Genomic DNA, 23,702 nt, shown 5'->3' with positions numbered 1-23,702 from the left:
AAGATTATAAACTTTTGCAGTATGCGAAATGTACCGATTTTGAGCAACCTATGTATAAAATGCCAGGATGTCATAATAAATTTGCCTTTCATGTATTATGAATTCACTGCACACTAGTCCTTTCCAATTTTAGTCCCACAATTAAATGGAGCAGACAGGTAGGCGGGCAATTATGAACAAAATGGTTGAGTTACAGATGACAAATTCTCAGTATGAATGAGCTGTATGGTGCATTCATGACCAACTTGGAAACTCATACTTACCACCTGTGATCTCGGACCTTCGAGTTCGTAGAATTCAAGTGATTTGAGGTCGGAAACACCACACATGATGGACGAACGCAGGTGATGGCTAACTTTGGCGAGTCATCTCATGCACAAAATCAAACTTCAATGTGTATTCCACAGCTTAGAAACAAATTGTTGTGAAATCCTGCCATGCTTTTGATTACTTTCTTGTTGACATGAAGTCAGAGAGCTACAAATTGGAAACTCAGAGCTCAAGGTAGCCCCATTTGTGACTAGACGTAGTACTTTTTTCCTTTTTTATGTCAACGGTCGGAATTGATCCAGGAAACTTGCAATTATGTGGTATGCGCATTAGTGTGGTATGCGCATTAGTGTGCTAGGCCACCAAGCGTCATGTGTCGCTCACTCCATACATTTTTACTCAACAGTATGGCAGTTTAGTATGTAGTATGGTTAATATGCAGTATATTTAAGCAATAATGCCAGAGAGGCTGTGATTTATCTTCAATATTGTCATGGGTAAGAGGAATTGTTAGGCACAATGCGTAGCAGAGTGCCAGTGTCGTGTCAGTATGTGTTCCTTTGTCAGATGGTGTTCCCTCTCTATTAATTGTGGTTTTAAGAGGTATCTGAGCAAAATTTAACTGATGATGGCTTATTTACGCCATTGAATTCCAAGTTTTTCATGCATTTTAAAGAATATTTTAACATTCATTATTTAATTCAGAACATTAATTGATGTTATTGCAATTTGTCAATTTAACATCAAAATGTATCAACATGTTTTACTTCAATGATATAAGATTACAGATGCAGTTAATAATATGTCATCTGCAAGCATGTCTTACAGATCAATACATGGAAAATATGTATATTTTGAAGACATAATTATATTCATACAGATGATCTAAAGTGCATGGGAAATCACTGTTATAATATTTACAAAAATGTGATGAACAAGGGTATAACATGATTGACAATCAGTTCAAATTAATGGTATTATCAATAACCTTAATTAGTAATCATAAAACTGCTTTGAAGGACCAAGTGTCATAAGTGTTTTTTGCACTATAATTTCCCACATTGCATTAAGGTCCAACAATGATGACGTAAAGATAATGTATAAATACCGAATCGTCTACTGATGACGTCCTTCTTGGAGTCGGTGCCATCGTTCAGAGGTACGTAGGAAGCAGCGCTCAAAGGCTGTGTTGTTTTTCAATACGCATCCAAACGAATCCTTTCTAATTAAAAGCCATCCGACTTATCTGTTCTTCTCCCCATTATCTTTTCAGACACCACTCCACGACATGAGAGCTAAGGTGAGTAATACTCCCCGAAATCAATCTTTCATAGCCTAACTGTTTGCTATCCTAACATGCTAACAACATGGTGTTTAGCTACAGTAGCTAGCTGGCTAATTGAACAGCGCATCTTCACAAGATGCAACAAGCGATGTAAATTAAGACCCTGCTATAACTGCATGCCATGACACTTATCATTTCAACTAATATGATTGACAGGATTTGGCTGAAACTTGTTAATTTTTCAATATATGGATTCTTGCATTCGACACACGGCTGGCTAGCTAGCAGCTTAGTCATTTCTGTAATCAAGCGTTGAACATTGCAACATACTAGCTGTCAAATTGCACTAGTCTAGGTTTTATCTAGTGCTTGTGCTTGACACTAATGTCCCATCTACAACAGCACACCTTGGACCATACCCATATCTTGAGTTTGCATAATACTCTGACTTGGATTTTAAGATAACCTGGCTGTCCAACAGTCGTCTATGGCTCTGGTCTGGCCCAGTACTGCGTATTCATAGTGTCATTCATGGTCGTAAAATTGTCTTGTTTTTGACATTGCCTAATTAAAAATGTGTTTTTTCTTTCAGTGGAGAAAGAAGCGTATGCGCAGGTATGTATCTGATACAGAAATTGAGTGAAATGTCATGTCTTGAGAGTTAGTCATATGTTTTGACTTGGGGTCTGTTGACTAATCTGTTGCCCTCCTCTCAGGCTGAAGCGCAAGAGGCGAAAGATGAGGCAGAGGTCAAAGTAAACTGTCTCCCTCCACCATGGCTGTGACTTCACTTGAGTGCAGCTGGAGTCTAAGGATTGCCCATGTGCCAAGTCTGAGACCAGGGCCATCCATGCCAATGACGGGCTACAAAGTGACAGTGCTGCTGTTTCTTGGTCAAGATTACTTGGGGAGATGACCATCCTTGGGGGATGTTCTGCACTCTACCAACCCCTACCCCATTGCTTTTGTTTATACTTTCCCAATAAAGTTTTTGGTTTTAAAAGAAAAAAGCAGTCTAATTGTTTACTTGTCTTGCAGCTGACAGTGTGATTAGCACCTTGCAACTAGAGTTTCAATGTGTTTATTTGTTATCCCCTCATGTTAAGTCTTGTATTACTTATGCATACTTAACCTTTAGGCTTTCATCTCTTGCCCAAGACCTCAATGCCCATGTTTGACCAGGTATAGGATGAAATTGTGTTTGTGTGCACCCTACTACCTCTTCAATTACCCCAAAAAGTCTTAGACTCAAATTAAGCAGCATAGCATCACATCAAATGTCTTGCTTGGTGTGGGACTACTGAGATCAAATGACCAGGTTTAAGAGTGATCACATTTGGTGTATGAGCTAATAAAGGTCAACTGATGGCATACTACAATAACACCAATAAGGAAGCTCAATGCTGTTGTCTCTGGTCCAGTGTCCCATTACTCGGTTATATTTAGGCCCACAAGTTTCTTATTTTAATACATTTTTTATGTAACCTTTATCCAGGCTGGTCTCATTGAGAATCTCTTTCAAGCGAACAAGACAGCAGCAAATTAACTATTTCAGACAATTCACGAACGACACATGCGTCTCAAAACAAATTATAGATGCAGACACTTCTGTTACAATCATACACTAAAAATAAATTAGACACCATAAAAATGTTAGAGATATAGATACACATACAATGCATTTTCACACAAACATACAGTACAGTCATAAATACATTAAGTCATATGTACCACCACAAGAGATTATTGACAATTACATTCCTCAGTAACATGTACACCAACCAACCATTCAAATTCCTCCAAGGAAACAAGATCCTGGCGTTGTCTTGAGCACCTACACCAATTAGTGATGACTGACACAAGTCAAACAAATCACTTTGACAGGTGCAACAGAGTTTTCTAGTATGTGCACCAATGACAACACATGGGGCCCCAGTTTGATTCAGCTTGTGCTTGACAGCCCATGGATAACAATTAAAGTCTGAAAGGAGATATTTACAAAGGGTAATGAGACATGTGCCACAAAGTCAAACCTGTGAGGGAGAGAATTCAATGTACTAATCAGTGAACCCATTCATGTCTCATCCATAAAACGTTTCTGCAGCTGTAAGTCTATGCTCTGCAAGGACACTAGAGGCTGTATCACAGCAACAAGCACAACCTTGAACTAGCCTCCATTAGTTGCTAGGTGAAATGGTTTTCTAGGATATACGTCCCTCTTCCCAGCGAAGGGTAGCCTAAATTGCAGGACAAACATAACTGCTTATGTGGAAGCATAGCATATTATACATTTTATTGATTTGAGATAAATCCTCCCTCAATACAGGCTAGTGCCCCGAAGGCAAAATGGGTGTTCCCCTATATCCTGGCTGTTATGTTGTTTGACTGTCAGCCAAGGATACTAGATCACATGTGTAAATATTGGATAGCTCAGCTTAGATAGTATTTAGTCTGGCCTATTGTGAGCTGCAGGTTTTATGGTGGAAAGCGTTAGTGTATTTTTCTCGCGGTTCAATTGCCACAAGTGTTTAATTGGGTCTCTTGGTCAGATGTATTACAATAAGAAAATTCCGTCAACTCTAAATATCTACGATTCGCTATTTAGAATAATAAATAATAAAAAATAAATAAAATGATGTCACTATGTCTGTAGGCCTATGTTAAAATATTGTTTATATGTCTGAATGTTTGTAATAATTGTCTGAAAGTTTGTAGTCTAATAATTGTTTGTTATACAAAATAAATAAAATAAATAAACAATGCACAACGTTATTATAAAAATAGGGGTAGAAAATACAGTAGCCTACGTTGCTTGTCTACACTCGCACGCATGCACTCTCCTCTCAACACACACGAGCGCGGGTATACGCACATATTGCTCTACTCCACGTTATACAGGCGCTCAAAGATAACGGTCATGGCTGTCAGTCGCAGTGAGAAAAATATCGACTAGGGTGAATTAAAATGATTTAAATAATAAATTAACTCTAAATAGATTCACAGGCCGTCGTAAAACTGCCGGTTGATGAAAACAGCGCATTTCAGTTAGGCTACAGAGGGTGTCGCTCGATCCGTTGAGCTACCCTGTGGCTTTGGCGTTCCTACTATTTTCAGAACAAGTCTTAATTCTAGGGTTACGTTTCTACATGATTTTAGGCGAAGGAGGGATTCCTAGAAAACACGCCCTTACAAGCCTGACATTTTGCCTGTCAGTGCGCGCATGAAAAGAGAGTTTCGTTGAGCACCGTGGCGCTGTTTATTCAAGAGGACGAATAGATAACATTGTTTTCATCAGACGTTCCTTTTTTGTTGATACGATTTCAATAAGCCATTCGTAGATGTTGAGTAAATTAAACTACAATCCTGTTTTCTAATTTGTAGCTAGTTCACCAGCTAGGCACTTAACACGAAACTGCATGGGTAGCAGTTTCATGGAGAAAGATTTTGCGATGCCAGCTGGGGATGCAGGGCCGAGTATGGGCAAAGGCTTGGAGGCTGCGGACTCGGCCTTGCCCGAAGAGACGCAGCCTCCCAAACCTCCAGGGGAACACGCCGTATCTGTTTTGTGGTCCTTTGGAAAATGCCTATGTGCACTTTTGCCCGTTTACCTGGCCGGATACTTCGGGTTTAGTATCAGTTTGGTTCTTTTCGGTCTTCTGGTCTACATGGGATGGAAACACAGTCGGCACGGGAAGATAATGCGGCTGAAGTCGGCTATGTACGTATTGGAAAATGAGAGGGAATTCACTACTACAACTGCTTTTAGGAGTAAACGGGATCTGCCCTCATGGGTAAGTAGCAAAAAGAAAAACAATTGTAAGCTGTAGGAATGCTGCAGAAATTATACACTGTTTCATGACAACCAGATGTGTCTACATTTAGCCTACATACAGGTACAGATACAGTAGAAGTCTTATTTCAGACAGATTTTGATGATGTCAGATAAGATACTGTGTCACCAACCCCACATTTTTCATGGAGTGCATATGGTTTTCAAGCACCTTTATTAGTGTGTAATTACCCGTAGATAGAAAAGAAAAACTTTTGATGATGTTCTTATATTCATTTGATGATGTTCTTACATTTGATGATGTTCTTATATTCAGTTTTAGTATAATATACTATATATAGATATCCTATATTATTCAGCTACCATACAAACCATTGAAGTTACATTTTTACAAAGTAACCAAGTAGCCGACACCACTGATGGGGATCCTATCCATGGGAACAAAACATGTACACCATATGAATAAACTTCGCCCTTTTCATTTCTTAAACTAAGATGGTGACATTTGCTTTAGAGCATATCACACATCAGAATTATATGTTGAATGAGTTACTGTGAATGTTTTGTGTTTTACTGCTCTGCCCCCCCCCCCCCCCTCTCCATCACCTGCACAAAGATCCATGACTGACCTTTTGTTCATTGAATTTCTTACTCTGTCCTTACGCCCCACCAACTCCTTCACAATCGTTGGTCTATCTGGCCCTTGCTATATTTGGACTATGGTAATGTGTCTGGGGAATGAGTTAAAAATCAAGAACGCCACAGTTAGGAATGCAAAATGAACATACAGTACTGTCTGCAAACAGGAACAGAGGCAATAGAGGTTTAGTCACATGAAGGCGAGCTGTAGGTTTCTTGTGATAGGAGTGTCTAATAAATGTAAACAAATATACAAGAGAATGTTTCTATTCAGAGGTTTGCTGTTTCTCTGTGTGTCCCTCTGTTGACTCTACCACTTCCTGTTTCACTCTGAAGCTGCTTAGACCTTTTCTGATGCCAAAAGCTTGATGACTCAGAAACATATTTCAGAGGGCGAGAGAGAGTAGGGGGTATATTCAAGATTCAAGATTTCTTTATTTGTCACGTGCATACAAGTATACAGTGAAATGCAAAAGTGACAGTGCCACAGAGTAGTGCAACAATACGTTTTAAAATAGAATAAAATAAAATAAAATAGAAGTACTAAAAAAAAAAAATATGTACGTAAGGACAGAGAGGATTACTTTTTTTTTCTTGCAGTTTCAACAAACTCTTCAACAGCCCCACCCCAAGGACACCCACAACCTCTGTGGTGTGTGTAAACAGGATATTACACACACACACACACACACACACATAGGATCATGATTGGTTTTATCTAGTGGTCTTATGACTGTGGTTTGGAGGAAAGGTTATGAGCCTGCTGTTGTGTTATGTTTTGAAATGTGAAGATATACAAAGATATCTTTAGTTCAGTGCTCAGGACTACAAAACAGACATTTGTATTTCATAAGTATCTGGCGAGTTCCCCAAATTCCTACTTTGGTCACACTGTCCTGCCATATTTTAACATTAAATAAGTTCAAATCTGCCCAATCCCTTTCTCTACAGGTGAACTTCCCAGATGTGGAGAAAGTTGAGTGGCTGAACAAGGTACACACACACACACACACACACACACACACACACACACACACACACACACACACACACACACACACACACACACACACACACACACACACACACAGAGAGAGAGCTGGTGTGGTGATGTAGGGTCAGGGAGTCGCTTTGTGTTGGATGGGGTAGATGCAACTGAAGTAGTGCCTTCTCTGGTGTCCAGTGTGTCCACACTGCCCTGGGTTGCTGTGTGTACGTGTGTGTGTGTGTTCTGTGTGAGATCCTGCCTGTAAGCAGACTGGTCGTCTGGCTCCACTCCATCACCTCCATTAGTGCTGTTCAGCCAGTGTTGTAATGAAGCAGTTGGGGGGAGTGTAAGGGTACCTCCTCAGACCATACTGAACACATCAATTCCCTGCGGTCACAATAGATCATATAAAACCATCTTCACTGAGTGAATGCCAGCATGGTTATGAATATCAATAAACAAGGACCCCTTCTCACAGCGAAGTGTAATGAAGTCTTCAACAAAGCACAGATTGTAAGGGCGTCATCTGCTGGGCTCATCTTTCGCAAGCAGCATTCTCCTCCAGGCTTCCTGAGGCATGACCTGACTGCAGACTCATCCTCACGACTCAGCTTCCCCAACAGACAGCTTCCCCATCTAACACAATATGTACAGTCGGCAAAAAATAGGATGATTCAGTGAGAGGTTATTCAGTTATAATTTCCATCAATACATGCATATTTCACAATACAACAGCATTTTGCATTTTTATAGAGAATTAACTAGGAGGACCCAACAGTCTCAGACAAGCAGGCAGGGGTCAAGGAGTCACAGAGAGATGGGGAGACTGCATCACTGTCTCAATGCTTACACACTGACACTATGCAAACATTGGCTTGACAGTGTGATTATACAATACACACTGGAGAACTGCAAAGGAGAGGCAAAGATATGTACAAATGTACAGTTAAAATACAGTTATTGAAAAGCTTTACATCACTTTTTTGCTTTGTCATTGACCAAGCATATTTGTTTTATTTATGTTCATTTCAATGACCAATCCAGTCAATTGTAGATACCCACTGAATAATGTATACATGTAGCTAGTTGGCTCTCTTTATCAGAGTTCTCAAATAGCCAATTGGTCATTGTTTCTCTCTTGTCAGAACTGGCTTGCGTTTTTGCTTTACATGAATAGCCTCTCACTCTCAAAGCACACAATCTGTGGTTGTGGTTTCCCTAGGGGATATAGCTAGGGGTCATGCTTTAAGGGTGTCACATTGTTCACTGTCAAGTCCTGTAGATCTGCTGCGTTTGCACTTTTAGCGTCTACCTAGTTCCAGATTTTTACTATTGGTCTTATCACACCATACTTACACAGTTCATATTTTACACTATGCCTGTCTTCAATACAGCAACTCCAATACTTTGAATAGGACATCTTTTAAAACTGTGCAGTTTTGTTTTTGAAGAATTTGCTATTGTGCATTTCTGATTCTGGAGAAAACCCCCGATGTTATATGATCTCTGGTCTATTAGTATACCAGGTGACATAGTGACAACAATATTTCCTCTTCCCTGCAGATTCTCCAGCAGGCATGGCCATTCGTGGGGCAGTATTTGGAGAAGTTGCTGGTAGAGACCATTGCTCCTACCATACGGGCATCCAACATCCACCTGCAGACCCTGAGCTTCACCAAAGTAAACCTAGGAGACAAGGTACTAAAGCCATGCACTCTACACCATGTCTCAGACAGTACAGTATCCATATACACAAAGACTCATCGTGTAAGTGTAATCCTTGCATGATGATTATAACTTTTCCACAGTCAAGAATAACCTGACACACCCGCTCATCGATCTGTTAGCTTACTATGTATAACAACATGTGTGGTTTTTCCAGGCCATGAAGGTAGTGGGGGTGAAGGCTCACACAGAGCACGACAAGAGACAGGTCCTGCTGGATTTGTATGTTAGGTAAGCACCGCTCTTGGCAGCTCTCGCTATAAAGTAGATCTCTAAAAGTGATATCTAAGCCTTAACTGTTTCCTTAAGATAAGCATATTCATCAACTGCAGCAGCAGAATCATTCTTTCGTTGAATCAGCTACCTGTTCCCTCTCCTTTCTCTTGCAGCTATGCTGGTGACGTTGAGATCAACGTGGAAATCAAAAAGTACTACTGCAAAGCAGGAGTGAAAGGAATGCAGGTACAGAGAGAAAAATAGAGTATGAAAGAGTCCATGACATGGACATGGGATTTTCTCTCGTAATTTTCACTCCTTCGCCGCTTCTCTCTCTCACTCTCTCACTCTCTCTCTCTCTCTCTCTCTCTCTCTCTCTCTCTCTCTCACTCTCTCTCTCTCTCTCTCTCTCTCTCTTCCTCTCTCTCCCTCTCTCTCTGCTAGCTCCATGGAAAGTTGCGTGTGATCCTGGAACCCCTTATTGGGGACATACCTCTGGTGGGAGCCGTCACCATGTTCTTCATTCGCAGACCTGTGAGTGGATGTCTGTCGTCTTGTCTGTTTGTTACCACTCACTTAGCTTGCCGGCTTGTCTGTGTTGTGTTCACTTTGCTGTGCTACCATTCACTTTGCCTGTTCACTCATTGGCTCTCCTGACCCTCATCTGCCTTCACAGAGTCTGGACATCAACTGGACTGGGCTGACCAACCTGCTGGATATCCCTGGGCTGAAGTGAGTGAGACAAATCCTACTGGGTTTCTGGAAGGGGATCCTAGGTCTTCATTCACTTTAAAGATGTACAGTATGGGATTTGTAGTTTTTTCTGTTTGTGATATCTTGGGCTGAAAACTGTAGACTTAGCAGCGGGGCACTGACCTTGTCTGAGACATGTAGATACTTGTCTGATGATACAATTAAATCATTGTCAGAGTTGTGTTTAGTAGCGGACATCATATCAAAGATTCCTGGCAATAATTTATTATTATTTAATTGTATTCAACTTCTAAATCACTCGAACATGATTCCAAGGAAGATGTCCATGCCCCAACTACATTCTTCCCCAATGGGCCCCCTTCAGATATCATGTTTTATGCATGTTCATGTTGTCAGCTATAGTCTCTGTTTGTTTGTGTCTCCCATTTTTGTCTGTCCCCAATGCCACCCTTACATTCATTTACAGTGCCCTGTCGGACACTATGATAATGGATGCAATATCCTCCTACCTGGTGCTCCCCAACCGTCTCACTATTCCCCTGGTGGCCGACCTGCACGTTGCGCAGCTCCGCTCCCCCCTCCCAAGGGTAACCCACGCAATATGAATAACCTGGAGAGTCTCAGACACAAGCTGACTGAAGCATTTAACACCAGACCTAACAAATAGACTGATGCCACATGTAACATATAGACAATAGCTACTGACTGACTGTGGAGACACTACACAAAGGGCTCCTATTGCCCCTAGACTGTGTGTTGACTGGTGTGTGTGTGTGTGTGTGTGTGCGTGTGTGTGTGTGTGTGTGTGTGCGTGTGTGTGCGTGTGTGTGCGTGTGTGTGTGTGCGTGTGTGCGTGCGTGTGCGTGTGTGTGTGTGTGTGTGTGTTTGTGTGTTTCAGGGCGTAGTGCGTATCCACCTGCTGGAGGCTGAAGACCTGACTGCTAAAGATACAGTTATTAAAGGCTTGATTGATGGGAAGTCCGACCCCTACGCGGTGCTACGTGTGGGGACCCAGATCTTCACCTCCCACCATGTGGACAGCAACCTGAACCCCCAGTGGAGAGAGATGTTTGAGGTGAGGGGCGGGTGCAATATTTTAAAAATATATATAATATGCAAACATTTATTTTAACTTTTCAAGACACCCAAGGACACTGTACATAAAAAGCAAAGTATGATTTTTAGAAAAAAACATTAAAACACATTAATAATAATTTATACTATTGCACATTTAATTAAATGCTTAACTTGAGAAACAAGACTTTGCATTCACTGCTTTTTCTTTGTTGAAAAAGTTGTGCACTGGCACTGGTATGTAAAGTGTTCTGTGTACATTGAGAGTGCACACTCACTCCAAAGGAAACATTTTATCTACTTCTGCAGAAAAAGGAAGCTGGTTTTAAATGATGCAGAAGATTGCATGTGGTTGCATGTTTAGCCTTATCTTTACTATTTCCTGTATTTTGCAAAGAAAATAAACAAATCAGCAAAATGATTATTAGAATGTGAGGATGAAGAGAAGTCATTAACTTTGATAAGCAAAATAGTAAATTGATTGGCTATGCACCTTTGGGCCATGAACAGTATTATTGTTATTTCTATTTTTAGCTATTGTGACACTGTTTGCACATCTCTGTGTTTTAATGTCATCTGTGATTTTGTCTGTTTGTGTGTGTACTACTGTATATGTGTTTGTTTATGTATGTACTGTGTGTGTGTGTGTGTGTGTGTGTGTGTGTGTGTGTGTGTGTGTGTGTGTGTGTGTGTGTGTTTGTATGTGCTGGTGTCTGTGTTGGTGTCTGTGTGTGTGTGTGTGTGTGTGTGTGTGTATATATATGTGTGTGTGTGTGTGTGTGTGTGTGTGTGTGTTTGTGTGTGTGTGTGTGTCAGGTGATTGTCCATGAAGTGCCTGGTCAGGAGTTGGAGGTGGAGGTGTTTGACAAAGACCCAGACCAGGATGACTTCCTGGGGAGGTATCACTCACTGTCTCTCTGTGCTTGTTACACCGTCTCCATCTCTGTTACAAATTCACTCTATGCTGGTATGCTATATTGTACATTTTAAATGGTCCCTTCTCCTCTCCTTCTATTTATTTATCTGTCTCTCTCTCTCTCTCTCTCTCTCTCTCTCTCTCTCTCTCTCTCTCAGGGTAAAGATGGATCTGGATATTGTAAAGAAAGCCAGAGTCTTAGATGATGTGAGTTTACAAATTGGCCATGTACATGTACTGTTTTTCACCCTGTGTGCTTAATGAATGTACAAACTTTAGTCTTCCTTATATACAGTAGACTCATTATATGCATTTTCTTATCAAGGGTTAAAATGACAATGTACATATGTAAACATAACCTTTTTTAAACAGTAGCGTGTTAATGAGAGCATGAATGGGGAGCAGCAAAAGAGCAATAGTGCTAAAGGCACTGAGCTGGAATTAAGATTAAGGGTTAAATCCTTTTATCCTGTTATGTAGCAGGTGTCATGCTGACCCCATGTGCCTCCTCGTGATCGCCTTGCTTTCGACATCTCACTTCAACCTCTCTGACTCTCATTGGTTCATTCTCAAGTCAGTCAACATAAAGGCTTGTATCTTTAAATCCCCCCCCCCTCTCCTGCTCACAGTGGTTCAATCTGAAGGATGTCCCAAACGGCAGTGTTCACCTCAGGCTGGAGTGGCTCTCTCTGCTGTCCTCTGCTGAGAGACTCAGTGAGGTACATCGACAACACACAATTTTCACTTTTGTTCTCTGCACTGAAATAGTGTGGTCATGCGAATGAATCTCTAAATACCCTAAGAACTTTCCTTCCATTTGGCCAGGTTCTTCAGAGGAACCACAATCTCACCTGTAAGACAGCAGACCCTCCCTCAGCAGCCATCTTGGCTGTATATCTGGACCGTGCTCAAGATCTACCTGTGAGTACTGCAGTGTGCTTTGGACCACAGGCTGTCTTCTGTCTCCAAGTTGGTATGTAGCATATATCAGTGGTTGTTGTGTTTTAGATGAAGAGGGGCAATAAGGTCCCCAGCCCCATGGTCCTGCTGTCAGTTCAGGATACAACCAGAGAGAGCAGGGTAAGAATGAACCCATATACCTGTACACCTTACCATTACATCTAACTAGCTCTAGTAAATCCTATAACCCATAACCTATGGTATCCTCTCTCTTATCCCTAGACCTCTTATGGGACTAACAACCCTGTGTGGGAAGATGCCTTTACCTTCTTCATTCAGGATCCTTCCAAACAGGACATTGACATCCAGGTAATGAGCCCTCTGCTCTCACATTCACAAGCCTACTGTCTCCTTGGCAGTTAAACTGGTAATATTATCCTGGCAGTCATGGGAGTTACCTTGTTGATTCTCCTGGCATCCTGCTCATTGTGGTTAACAACACTAACAGGTATACCACGTCCCATTTCTCCAACGTTCTCCTGAATTATGCACTTGTGCACTCTAACGCATAGTTTGAATGTGATTGAACTGACATATGTAAATCAAGCCCATGCTTATACCAATTGTATGCTGCTTAATCCATGTGGAGAAGTGTACAAGTACAAACTTGGGGAGAAATGGGACGCAGAGATACTCTCTGTTTTTTCAGACCACCCTTATACGTAAATCATAGCCTGCATGCTGCTGTCTACATGTCCCCTGTGTCAATCATCATACCCCCGTTGTTTCTCTCCTCCTCACTGTCTCCTAGGTGAAAGATGATGATCGTGCCGTGTCTCTGGGTAGTCTGACTATCCATCTGTCCCACCTGCTGGCCAGCCCTGACCTCACCATGGACCAGTGGTTCCAGCTGGACAACTCTGGCCCAGCCAGCCGCATCTACATCAATATTGTCCTGAGGGTGGGTCACGGAGCCCCCCCCCCCCCCCCCCCCCCCGACACACACACACACATTATCACTGTCCTGGTCTTTTTTAGGTGTCTGACATTTGCTCATCTAAAAGCTATATTTGTGTTCCAGGTGCTGTGGTTGAATGAGGATGCCTCTCCTACAAGCCCCATATCTCCACGACCTCCAGCCCCAGTGCCAGGTCAGGGGGAGGGGGGTACAACATCAGAGGCTGCTCACGGTGGATTGGCTGGGGCGTTTAAACCTCAACCCACACGACCCCAGAAGACTACCCCTGACTCTGACTTTGCCACTGAGGTAAAATGCTGTTCTACTACACACACACACACACACACACACACACACACACACACACACACACACACACACACACACACACACACATACGCACACACACACACACACACACACACACACACACACACACACACACACACACACACACACACACGCACACGCACACACACAATAAAGAGACCTCTGTCCTATGTTGTCTGCAGGGAGTGCTGCGTATGCACTTGGTGGAGGCCCAGAATCTGATTGCCAAGGACAACTTCATGGGGGGCATGGTGAAGGGGAAGAGTGACCCCTACGTTAAGATCCGCGTCGGGGGCATAACATTCCGCAGTCACACCATCAAAGAGAACCTCAATCCCACCTGGAACGAACTCTACGAGGTAGCAGTACAGCAAACACTGATTCAGGGCACTGCTATGTAAAGTCTTCACAATGGTTATTCTTTAAACATCAAACATTCTTCATTCTTCTCAAAAATGTATTTCCATGTCATTGTTCCTCCTACACTCTAGAATGTGCATGAATACATGTAGCACAGCCTCATTAAAACAGTCCCCTGTCCTGTATCAATCAATCTCACTTATTTGTATAGCACTTTTTACACGAAACATTCTAAACAATAAATACAATACAAACAATACGCCAAGCAAAGAAAAACATAGGGCAAGGATAAACAGGAACCAGACTCCAAGGGGGACCCATCCTCCTCTGGCTGATCAGGTGCTGAGAAAACTCATGTGGAGTGCGGTGCAAGAGTTCAACATGTATGTGCTGTATGTGTTGTGTTCCACCAGGTCATTATGACCCAGCTGCCTGGTCAGGAGGTCCAGTTTGAGTTGTACGATAAAGACCTGGATCAGGACGACTTCCTGGGCAGGTGAGTGAGGGAGGAAGTGACTGTCATAGAGGATGATTGACAACATGGTGCCCCTGGATGAGTAGCAAGTATTCAGTGGAAATACATAAATGATTTGATTTACATAAATCGTGTGATTGCAGGTTCAAGATAAACCTACGAGACCTCATCATTTCACAGTTCACTGATCAGGTAAGGTTCTACCTCATCTACCTCATTGCAACTATTACTTTCCATGTAGTCTGTGGTGCTACATAAAGTACATATATATCTGTTGCAGTGGTACACTCTGAATTATGTGTCTGTTACACTGTTTTTACATTGTTGTTACACTGTTGTAGTGGTACACTCTGAATGATGTGAAGTCAGGACGGGTTCACCTTATATTGGAGTGGCTGCCCAGACTCTCTGAGACTGCAAGATTGGAACAGGTTAGTTCACTCTTTTCCTACCCGCCCCCCCCTCTCTCTCTCTCTATCTCTCTGACTCTCTGACTCTCTCTCCCTCTCTCTCTCCTTTTCTCTCTCTCTTTCTGTCGCTCTCTTTTTCTCTCTCTCTTCACCAGTGTCTCAGTGTAAAGGCTGGTCCTGTCTATGTGTTTTCATTCAGATTCTGCAGTTCCAGTCGCAGCAATCATACCAGAACAAGGCAGTTCCCTCTGCTGCAGTGCTGTTTGTGTACATGGAGCGAGCCCACGGCCTGTCGGTAAGACCATGGGTCTGGTGCCCCCTGGTGGTGTCATAGTGTAGTGACTGTGTGTTTTATATTCTGAAGAGTGGTTTTGTCCAGTTCTCAGTCTACACTACTATATACTCAATGTCCATATACAAAGAGTATACAACATTATGTCACTTCATTATTTGCTTCTAATTTTGTTGGGTTTTTGAATCTTGATTCGGCTATTTGTACGTGAACCTTTTCTTTTTCTTTTTTTTTTGCATTTTCTCAGTTGAAGAAGAGTGGAAATGAGCCTAAAGTTGGGGCAGAGATTTCTCTCAAGGGCACGTCTTACCGGACCAAGGTAGTACATCCTCTTAATCCTCTAGCCTGATTGTCCACTGTATTACAAATATACATTTTCACTTGTATTAGAGCGACCAAAATTAAGTTAGCAAAATTTGCCTTAACTCTTCGGTTTCCTCTTTCCAAGGTTGCTGAGCGTTCTACGTCCCCTCGGTGGGATGAAGCTTTTCACTTCCTTGTTCGTGACCCTATAGACGACATCCTTATAGTGAAGGTGAGAGAAAATCTCAATATCTTTTTATATTAATGTATGGACTTCCTTTTACTGCTAATAAAATGTTAGCATGTTTTTAGCTTACTTCTATTGTTATGCCTTTCAATGGGCCGATTCAGTGCTGGGAGTAGCAGTGGACCGGACACAGTCTGGTGCTCTATGTTATCTCTGATCTCTCTTTGTGTATGTGTGTGTGTGCGTGCGTGCGTGCGTGTGTGTGTGTACGTTTATGTGTACAGCTCTCCCACAGCTGGGGCCAGGCTCTGGGTTCTGTGGTACTGCCTCTAAGAGATGTGCTGTCAGAGCAGGGGCTGGTGCTGGACCGCTGGCTCAGTCTGGATGGTGCTCTCCTGGAGAGTCAGATCCTACTGAGGGCCTCTCTCAAGGTAACTCACACCAACACTTACTGTATGAAACTCACCACTCTCATATGTCAATTCTGCCAAAACATCATTATTTCCCTATGGCACTGTGGTTACTGCTTTGAACACCCCTTTCTTACATTTCAAATGTATTCTAACCTGCTAATCATTCGACTGCCACTTACACATGCCATGCTGAATTCTAAATTACATTTTGTGCAACAGATCTTGGACACCCAGCTGGCGGTGTGCCGTGGGGGTTCAGGGGATAGTGATGGCAGTGAGGAGGGGGACCATGCCATCCCCAGATGGGATTCAACCAATCCAGACCTCCGTCTAAGGGCTGTGCTCTCACAGGCGTGAGTCACACTGGAATCAATACCCCATTGTGTTCTTATGACACTACTGTACAGAGAGAACTCATGTCCAACTGGCCTAGCATGGCACATGTTGTGTTTTCAGTGTACTGTCCTTCACCATAGAAACATAATGTCTAACATCCTATGCAATTTTGGTTTATGTCTACAATACAGGCTGACCTCTATAATTGGTGATCTGTATATTACAGTATATCCATCAAGTCCCAATCTATATAAAGTAAAATCTCTTCTCGACTGTGTCTCCTCAGGGGTGGCGAGCTTGGTGGACTTGGCCAGGTGAAGCTGTCCATTGGCTACTCTACAGAGGAGAACAGGCTGTATATCACGGTCCACTCCTGCAGGTCAGTCCCCCACTACCCTTGGCCTGCACTGACCCACCAGCTGTGCATTTCGCTAGCCTATAGAGGCCAAGGCTATGTCTGTTTCAATGAGCTATTGTGTGTCTACTTTTGGAATCAGTGAGCATTGTGCTGCTATCTGTTGATTAGTCATGTAATATGCTCTGTGTGCCTTCTCTGTGTGCCTAGGGGTCTGCTAGCTTGTGCCAAGGATGGATCAGACCCCTATGTCTCCTTCATCCTACTGCCTGACAAGAACAGGACCACTAAAAGAAAGACCAACATCAAGAAGAGAGACCTTAATCCTGAGTTCAATGAGAGGTGAGAAAGGAGGGGACCAGAAAGATGTTACATGCAACACTAGTATCTTGTGCTGTACAGTATATCTATCTTTTCCTCTCTGTTTCCGCAGGTTTGATTTTGACTTCTCCCTCGAGGAGTCCATGCAGAGAAGACTTGATCTGTCGGTGAAAAACAGTGTCTCATTCATGAGCCGAGAGAGAGATCTCCTTGGCAAGGTAAGCTCATACATGTATTGTAAACTATGTACTGTATGTAAAATCACCATCTGGCCTTTAAAAAAGAAAGAACAAATTTGAGACAAAGTTCCCCAGTGACTGTAGTATATGTGATAATATAGGCTTTGCTCTCTGTAAATCATTTTATAGGACAATCTGAATTGACCTCTGTTTTTGCTGTTGTGTTCAGTTACAGGTAGACTTGGATCAGATTGACCTCAAGAACGGCATCACACAATGGTAAGGTTCAGAACTGTATACCCCAGCTGGGACATAACTGTAACTTCTTTGCTATCTAAATTGCTGTGATTTGGTAGCAGAATATGCATATAACACAGCATATTACACAACAGCATTTGGAGTTTTTGGTATTTGTGTACTTGATATACAGACTTTGATTGATGTCCTATCTTTGACCTTTTTCAGGTACGATTTGGCAGAGGAGTCTAACTAGAAAAGAGGATCTGGGATCGAGAGCGCAATGACACCTTACATTTACCATCACATCTGTGTGCTGTTTATTCTGTCTTTATTCAGCTTATATGCAATGGGACCACCACTGTAGAAATGCTGACATATCATCCCAACAATATCACTTTCATCAGTAATGTGAATGCCTATAATAACAGAATCGTTCCATATTACTGCAGTGTTACAAAGGCACTGTACAGAATATCTATGGCAAGGTGTTCATTAGAATATTTTAGCTGAATAGATATTTGATATTGATGCAACTAAGTTGCAAAAAAAATAGAAAGAAATCTATGTTGAAAAGTAAAGCACTTTGTCTTTTGATTATGGGTCCTTTGTAATACATTCCACAATGCCTTGTGCTATGATCGCATTCTGTGATGTTTCCTATCTATTTTAATGTGTGTTAATGTCTCATCAATTCCAGAGAACAGCATAGGCAGCAAAAATCCTGAACAATTCTCATATTGGAGAATCATTTTGGGTGTACTCAGTTGAAACAATTGTGTTCTCTGAGGGTAGTTGAGAGAAGTGGTTTCATTTCACACCCACTTAATGTAAGGACATGACCAGTGTTTTGTTTTGTTTTGTTCGTCCTCAGGGTGACCAATGGGTAGACATGAGTTACACTGTATTTTAGATTAGATTAGATTCTTTATTGTCTGTCGAAACAAAACTTCTATTTGCATTGCATCGAACTTGCTTTATAAACAGGGGGGTTACATCAATACCAAGGATGAGCCATGGATGTTCATCAATGACCATACAACTGAGAGTGATTTTGGGTTTTAAACACAATGTTTTAACTCATCAATTCCTTCTGTTACTATAGTTTTATATGTTTGCATTTTGGCCTTATGTATTACAATATGGTGCACAATATTTTGAGAAAATTTCGAATAGTGTTTATGTGATTGTGTTGATTATGTTCCAAATGAAGAAGTTTTGTATGTTTTAACCAAATGTATTTGAAGGTTGCTTTTATAATTCATTGGTACTGTAATATTATTATGACCCAGACCCTCACATTTGCCACTGAAAATGAGATGTAAGATATACAGTATTGCAAAGTCTGAATCACTGTGCTTTTATTTGGTAAAGAGAACATTGTCAGTGTATGAGATATATACCATGCGTAGGCTAGGTGTTCTTACAAGGCAGCATTGTGTTAGTATGTGTTTGTTGTGCCAACAATGATCTGGATCCTGCTATCACACACTCAGTGTCATGTTCAAAGTTGTTTGACACCAAACACTTAATAGAAGACCATGACCCGAACCTCTGTAAGTAGCAAGACAATTGTGTGTGCTGCCACCTCACTGCTAAGGCTTGAAAACTGTTTGGAGGCCAAATGATTGAAGTAGCGATATTGTATGATAGGAAAATGAGAGAGGAACTGCTGAGCTTAACATAATGCTTTTCACATGTCAGCTTTGTAGTTGTTTGATTAAAGGTTTACAGTTTCAAAATCACATGTTGTTTGTTTTCTTTATTAAGGAAATTGGTGCTTGCACTTGTATATACAATGTTACCTTCTGATTCATAATTCACATGATATCAAGATAATTCCAATCATATTCTGCACTTGCCTATTATCTGTGAGACTATTTAATTATAAAATGAAAGGATAGACTATAGGCTGTTTAGACTATCCATAGCCTACTGAAGGCTCATTAAACCATGCCACGTTAAAGACATTGTTTTACACTGAGTTTACACCATTGGTCTATATACAGTGTTTATGCTGTATTCTTGATAAATGAAATGCCATTGGCTTACCACCAGGTTGCGATAATGTGCTGACATAAGCCCCAAAATCCATCCAGCTGTATCTAAACTCATTGCAAACAGATGTGAGGAGAGAGAGATATGCTGTGTGACGGACAAGCCACCGCCTCAATGGGGAGGATTTCTCTTTTAGAAAGGGGTGGGACAATAGCAAAAAGCTTGCCTTCTGAGTGGAAGCAACATCGGAGAGCCTAATCAGGATCACACAACAATAATGAATGGAAACGCATCGTAGCCAAAAAAAGTTCAGCAACCAAGTAGCTATTTGGTCGGATTAGAATCTATTATTGAAAGAAGAATTCACAGCGAGAGATGGATTGGCCGGGTAAATCAGAGACCATACTTTGGAACAGAAAGCAATTATATCCTCATTGTTATTTTTGAAATGAAGTTCATTTTAGAATGATACAGTTGAATATTCTACTGTATAACCAAATGCGACAATAGTGCATTTTATTTGTGACAATATGGTGTCAACCTTTGATTTCAACTGGAACTGCAGAAGTGGTTGAATTGGAATAACACACTGTTGAATTTTAAGGAACATAGGGGAATTTTCATTCTTTGGAAGAGCTCTGGAAGAACGTCGAGGGACCTTTATTTCTTCTAATAAAAGGATACAGTAATTGTTGGAAACATGGGGAATATTGAGAGTGTGGATGGACAATCGGAGATGAAGCATCACATAATGCCATTGAAAGTGCCTATGCCGGATCCCACGGAGTTAGAGGAGAGATTTGCTTTAGTTTTGGTAAGTGCCTCAGATGCTTGAATTGGTCGCCCAAATTGTCAGTCCCATAAACTTCAAAGCGCACTTATTTTCTTCACACATAAAGCCTACACGATGCTCTGTCACATTTGACATGTAGACAGTGATGTTTTTTTATTAAATTGCACTGAACATTATGTGATCATATATTATGATCATTATAATGATCATAATATAGTGTGTCAAGTTATGTTGTATTTGGTGATAAAGCTTATGGATTCTTTGACAATAAGCTACTTAACTTCTTAGTTTTGAGTTTACTTAATTTAACATGTATGCCTACCATAAAGCATAGTACATGTTCAGGTATTCCCAGTAGGTACCCCTGAAGATATCTCTAACCTCAGTAACTCATGGACAACTAGGAATAACAATTCATTTGAACATAAATGGTTAAAACAGATATTTCTGACAAGTAGGAAATGCCCTGTTTTTAAACTGTGCTATAAGACAATGACACTGATTCTTTTGCCTCATTTGTGTCTATGTGTGGAAAGATGTCATCAGTGTGTGAGAAAAGCATACACTTTTCCTTTCTTCTTCTATTGCTGATAAAATTAAATTGGCCGGCCAGTCCCACCCCCACTCTCTTTCTCCCCCTCTCATACGGTTCTTTTGTTTCCAAAAAGTCAACTCGAGGCTTTGGGCTAATTCTCTGAAGTCTGAGCGTGGTGAAATGATTGGCCCGTTTTCACAGTAAAAATTCATTTTCATTATAACGCCATCTAATTACATGTAATATAGGGGCGTTATGTGAATCCCTTTTATTCCACGTTTACGTAAAGTTGCTTTTCATCTTTCGCTGACAGTATCTGAAAACAACATTTTCTGAATTCCCCCAAAACTCCCACACCCGAGCGATCGTAAAAGAGAACCACCCCTCTCCGCTCACCATCTTTGCATCCCGTCTCACAGGCTTGAGTTGTCTGAGCGCTTTGTAATACTGTGCACACAGTCAACACCCACTTTTACCAATTAATCAATACATTTGATGTGTCTGTCATCCCAAATCAAGAGGATAATCTATTTGATATGCGTATACCGTGAGCTACAATGCTTCATGATAGCAAAATAACATACACCAGTATCATGAGATTTTTATGACATTCATGCACTCAAAAAAATCGACAGGCATTCATGCACTGTCAGAAAATCGACAGGCGCAACAGAGGAGAGAAAGAACCACTACCTTTGAAAACATGTTTTACATTGCTGTGACATCAGTGCAGTAATGCTGCTGACATCTGATCATGTCTTACATTAGAGCGTTTGGTGTCCCTGTTCTGTCTCATTCCTTCTCTTCAAGCTGTCCCCCCAAACCACCAGTTTTCCTAGAGTACAGGTCTAATCTCTGAATTTCTCCATGAATCAAGCTAAACCAGTCTTTCACTGTAAATAAGCCTATTCTGGCTCTGACCCTGTAAGTACTTAATGTTAAACATCCACAAATATGTTTGCTCACAAGTGTTTATTTAGTGTTTCCCACTTATATGACCAACTTTACCACAAACAGACTTATTTTTGCCTCTGTCCGTTGTATCCAGAGAGCTCTGTGGACAGTATCACATGATAAAGAGCTGGCATCATGGCAAGACATTACAGCTAATCACACCAATCAAGAGCTCTACCTAAGAATATCTGATTAGTCCGCCCAGAGACCATGGCCGTCCAAGTTTCTCTGGTGCACTTGCTCAAGGCCATATCTGAGAATTGGCTTGACAGAGATCTCAGCCACTATGGACTTCATTTATGGAGCCACTATGGACTTCATTTATGGAGCCACTATGGACTTCATTTATGGAGCCACTATGTCAAGAGGCTCAAGCTCAGTGACAAACTATTCAGTGCGCACTTGTTGACCGCTGTGCTAAGTCTCAGTTATTGTGACAACTTTTGTAACAAATTCCCTCACAATTTAATTTTCTCCCACATGGAGGGCTCCCTGCATGAGTCAGTGGGTGGTCACTGGTCATGAAAGGCCATTTTCTGATACAAAAAATGTTGTTTCATTATAAAATATGACTGTTGGGGGTCATGTCATTTTTAGCCCATCACATTTTCCAGAAAGTACAGAAGGGGGTTTGTTTTTTATCATCCTTAATCCTCTCATGGCCATTGTTAGAAACCTTTTGAGTTCTTTAATCATCATCATAGTCAAAGTAAAACATAAACTATGGAAGAATATGCCAATTTAAGATAATGTTAACACCTCAACTGTCATTGTAACTCTTTCACCTCCCTGTAACACCCTCCAGTTGCTCCAGATTTCTTTTACTTTGTGTCATTTTGTGGGAAAGAACAACATGTGTGTTTTAGTGGTCTTATCGGACAATGGTCTCTGCCCAGCACTGCTTGCCTCATGTTCTGAGATAAAGGTACATCAAAGCTTCAGTCTTGAGGTTGGAGGTTGTCAGGAAAAGAGGGCCATGGCTTTGCCTTCTGGCTATGATTAGAGGTCATGGTAAGCTCTTCCTTCCCAAGAAAGGTATAGGCTGAAAACAATTTCAGGAATCATTTCTAGAGGCTTTATTATCTTCAAAATATTATAATATTCTATATCAAAATATTTCCTGCCTCCATTTTGTTATAAGAAGCATGATGCATTTATCTTTGTATGGAAATAAACAAATCAAGCCGTTTCCATAAATGGTATTTCCTTTTCTTCCATCTTCCCCTGTTGTGTTTCCTGTGTGTATGGATGTGCGTATGTGGCTGCTGTGTCTGGTGGGGTAGCCTCCTCCGCTCAGACACAGCTCTCAGACAAGACTGGAATGGAATGGCAGAGAGCATTATGATGTCATGGGTGCAGTCTTTGCCAGTGCAGCAATATCCCTGGGCTAACGACTTTAGCAGGATCTCTATAGATGGGTAAAGGGGAGGGGGGGACGAGACCCTTGGGTTAAATTCGACTACTTCATGCGGTCTGCTAATAAAACGCCTGGGTCAAGTCTAACCGGGAGCATGTGCTAAAGGCATCTCTCCTTTTCTCTCTTGTCCAGCGTATTCAGAAACAGCCTCAGCACTGTTTTCTGTGGCTGGAAACAGCTGCCCAGCATTTTCTTCCCTTTTTACAGAGGAAATTGCATTGTAGGCATTGGTCCGCTGTGGATGGTTTCCCTTACAATAAGATGTGTGTTCCTGGAGGTAGCTACTGGCCCATTACATGTCATTAGTTCAACTACAGCCCAGCACTGGCCCA

The 23,702-nt window shown here is 41.5% G+C and overlaps 2 protein-coding genes and 1 long non-coding RNA gene across 4 annotated transcripts in view; all 3 read left to right on the top strand.

Moving 5' to 3' along the window:
* The first annotated feature begins 1,396 nt into the window (after positions 1-1,396).
* Positions 1,397-2,565, top strand: LOC310808304. Its single transcript, XR_014554353.1, has 4 exons — positions 1,397-1,429; positions 1,544-1,570; positions 2,148-2,170; positions 2,272-2,565. It is a non-coding gene; the product is annotated as an uncharacterized lncRNA (long non-coding RNA).
* A 2,200-nt stretch (positions 2,566-4,765) lies between these two features.
* Positions 4,766-19,412, top strand: esyt1a (extended synaptotagmin-like protein 1a). Its single transcript, XM_083675503.1, has 31 exons — positions 4,766-5,346; positions 6,936-6,977; positions 8,536-8,670; positions 8,855-8,928; positions 9,087-9,159; positions 9,358-9,447; positions 9,590-9,645; positions 10,094-10,214; positions 10,526-10,702; positions 11,518-11,600; positions 11,776-11,824; positions 12,247-12,336; positions 12,443-12,538; positions 12,626-12,697; positions 12,800-12,886; positions 13,329-13,478; positions 13,599-13,784; positions 13,988-14,164; positions 14,579-14,661; positions 14,784-14,832; positions 14,982-15,071; positions 15,250-15,345; positions 15,590-15,661; positions 15,791-15,877; positions 16,117-16,263; positions 16,465-16,598; positions 16,868-16,960; positions 17,147-17,278; positions 17,370-17,475; positions 17,666-17,715; positions 17,902-19,412. The coding sequence occupies exons 1-31, from the start codon at positions 4,972-4,974 to the stop codon at positions 17,927-17,929; spliced, it is 3,300 nt and encodes a 1,099-aa protein (XP_083531629.1). The 5' UTR covers positions 4,766-4,971; the 3' UTR covers positions 17,930-19,412.
* A 543-nt stretch (positions 19,413-19,955) lies between these two features.
* The window catches only part of fmnl3 (formin-like 3), a 30,395-nt gene continuing 26,648 nt past the window's right edge, over positions 19,956-23,702 (top strand). For both annotated transcript variants that reach the window (XM_083675025.1, XM_083675024.1), the window contains exon 1: positions 19,956-20,485. In XM_083675025.1, the coding sequence (XP_083531151.1) occupies positions 20,372-20,485 (114 nt within the window). In that variant the 5' untranslated portion in view covers positions 19,956-20,371. The remainder of the gene's footprint in view (positions 20,486-23,702) is intronic.

The sequence above is a fragment of the Argentina silus genome (assembly GCF_951799395.1).
Source record: "Argentina silus genome assembly, chromosome: 8".
Lineage (NCBI taxonomy): Eukaryota > Metazoa > Chordata > Actinopteri > Argentiniformes > Argentinidae > Argentina > Argentina silus.
Note: the sequence above shows the minus strand (reverse complement) of the source record. Positions and strands in the feature narration are given on the sequence as shown.

Bases quoted from the DNA above. Each gene is read 5' to 3' on its own strand.
- esyt1a (XM_083675503.1), top strand. From the start codon at position 4,972: ATGGGTAGCAGTTTCATGGAGAAAGATTTTGCGATGCCAGCTGGGGAT. The intron at 14,165-14,578 runs GTAGCAGTACAG...GTGTTCCACCAG, and splicing joins CCTGGAACGAACTCTACGAG to GTCATTATGACCCAGCTGCC. The intron at 14,833-14,981 runs GTAAGGTTCTAC...ACACTGTTGTAG, and splicing joins TTTCACAGTTCACTGATCAG to TGGTACACTCTGAATGATGT.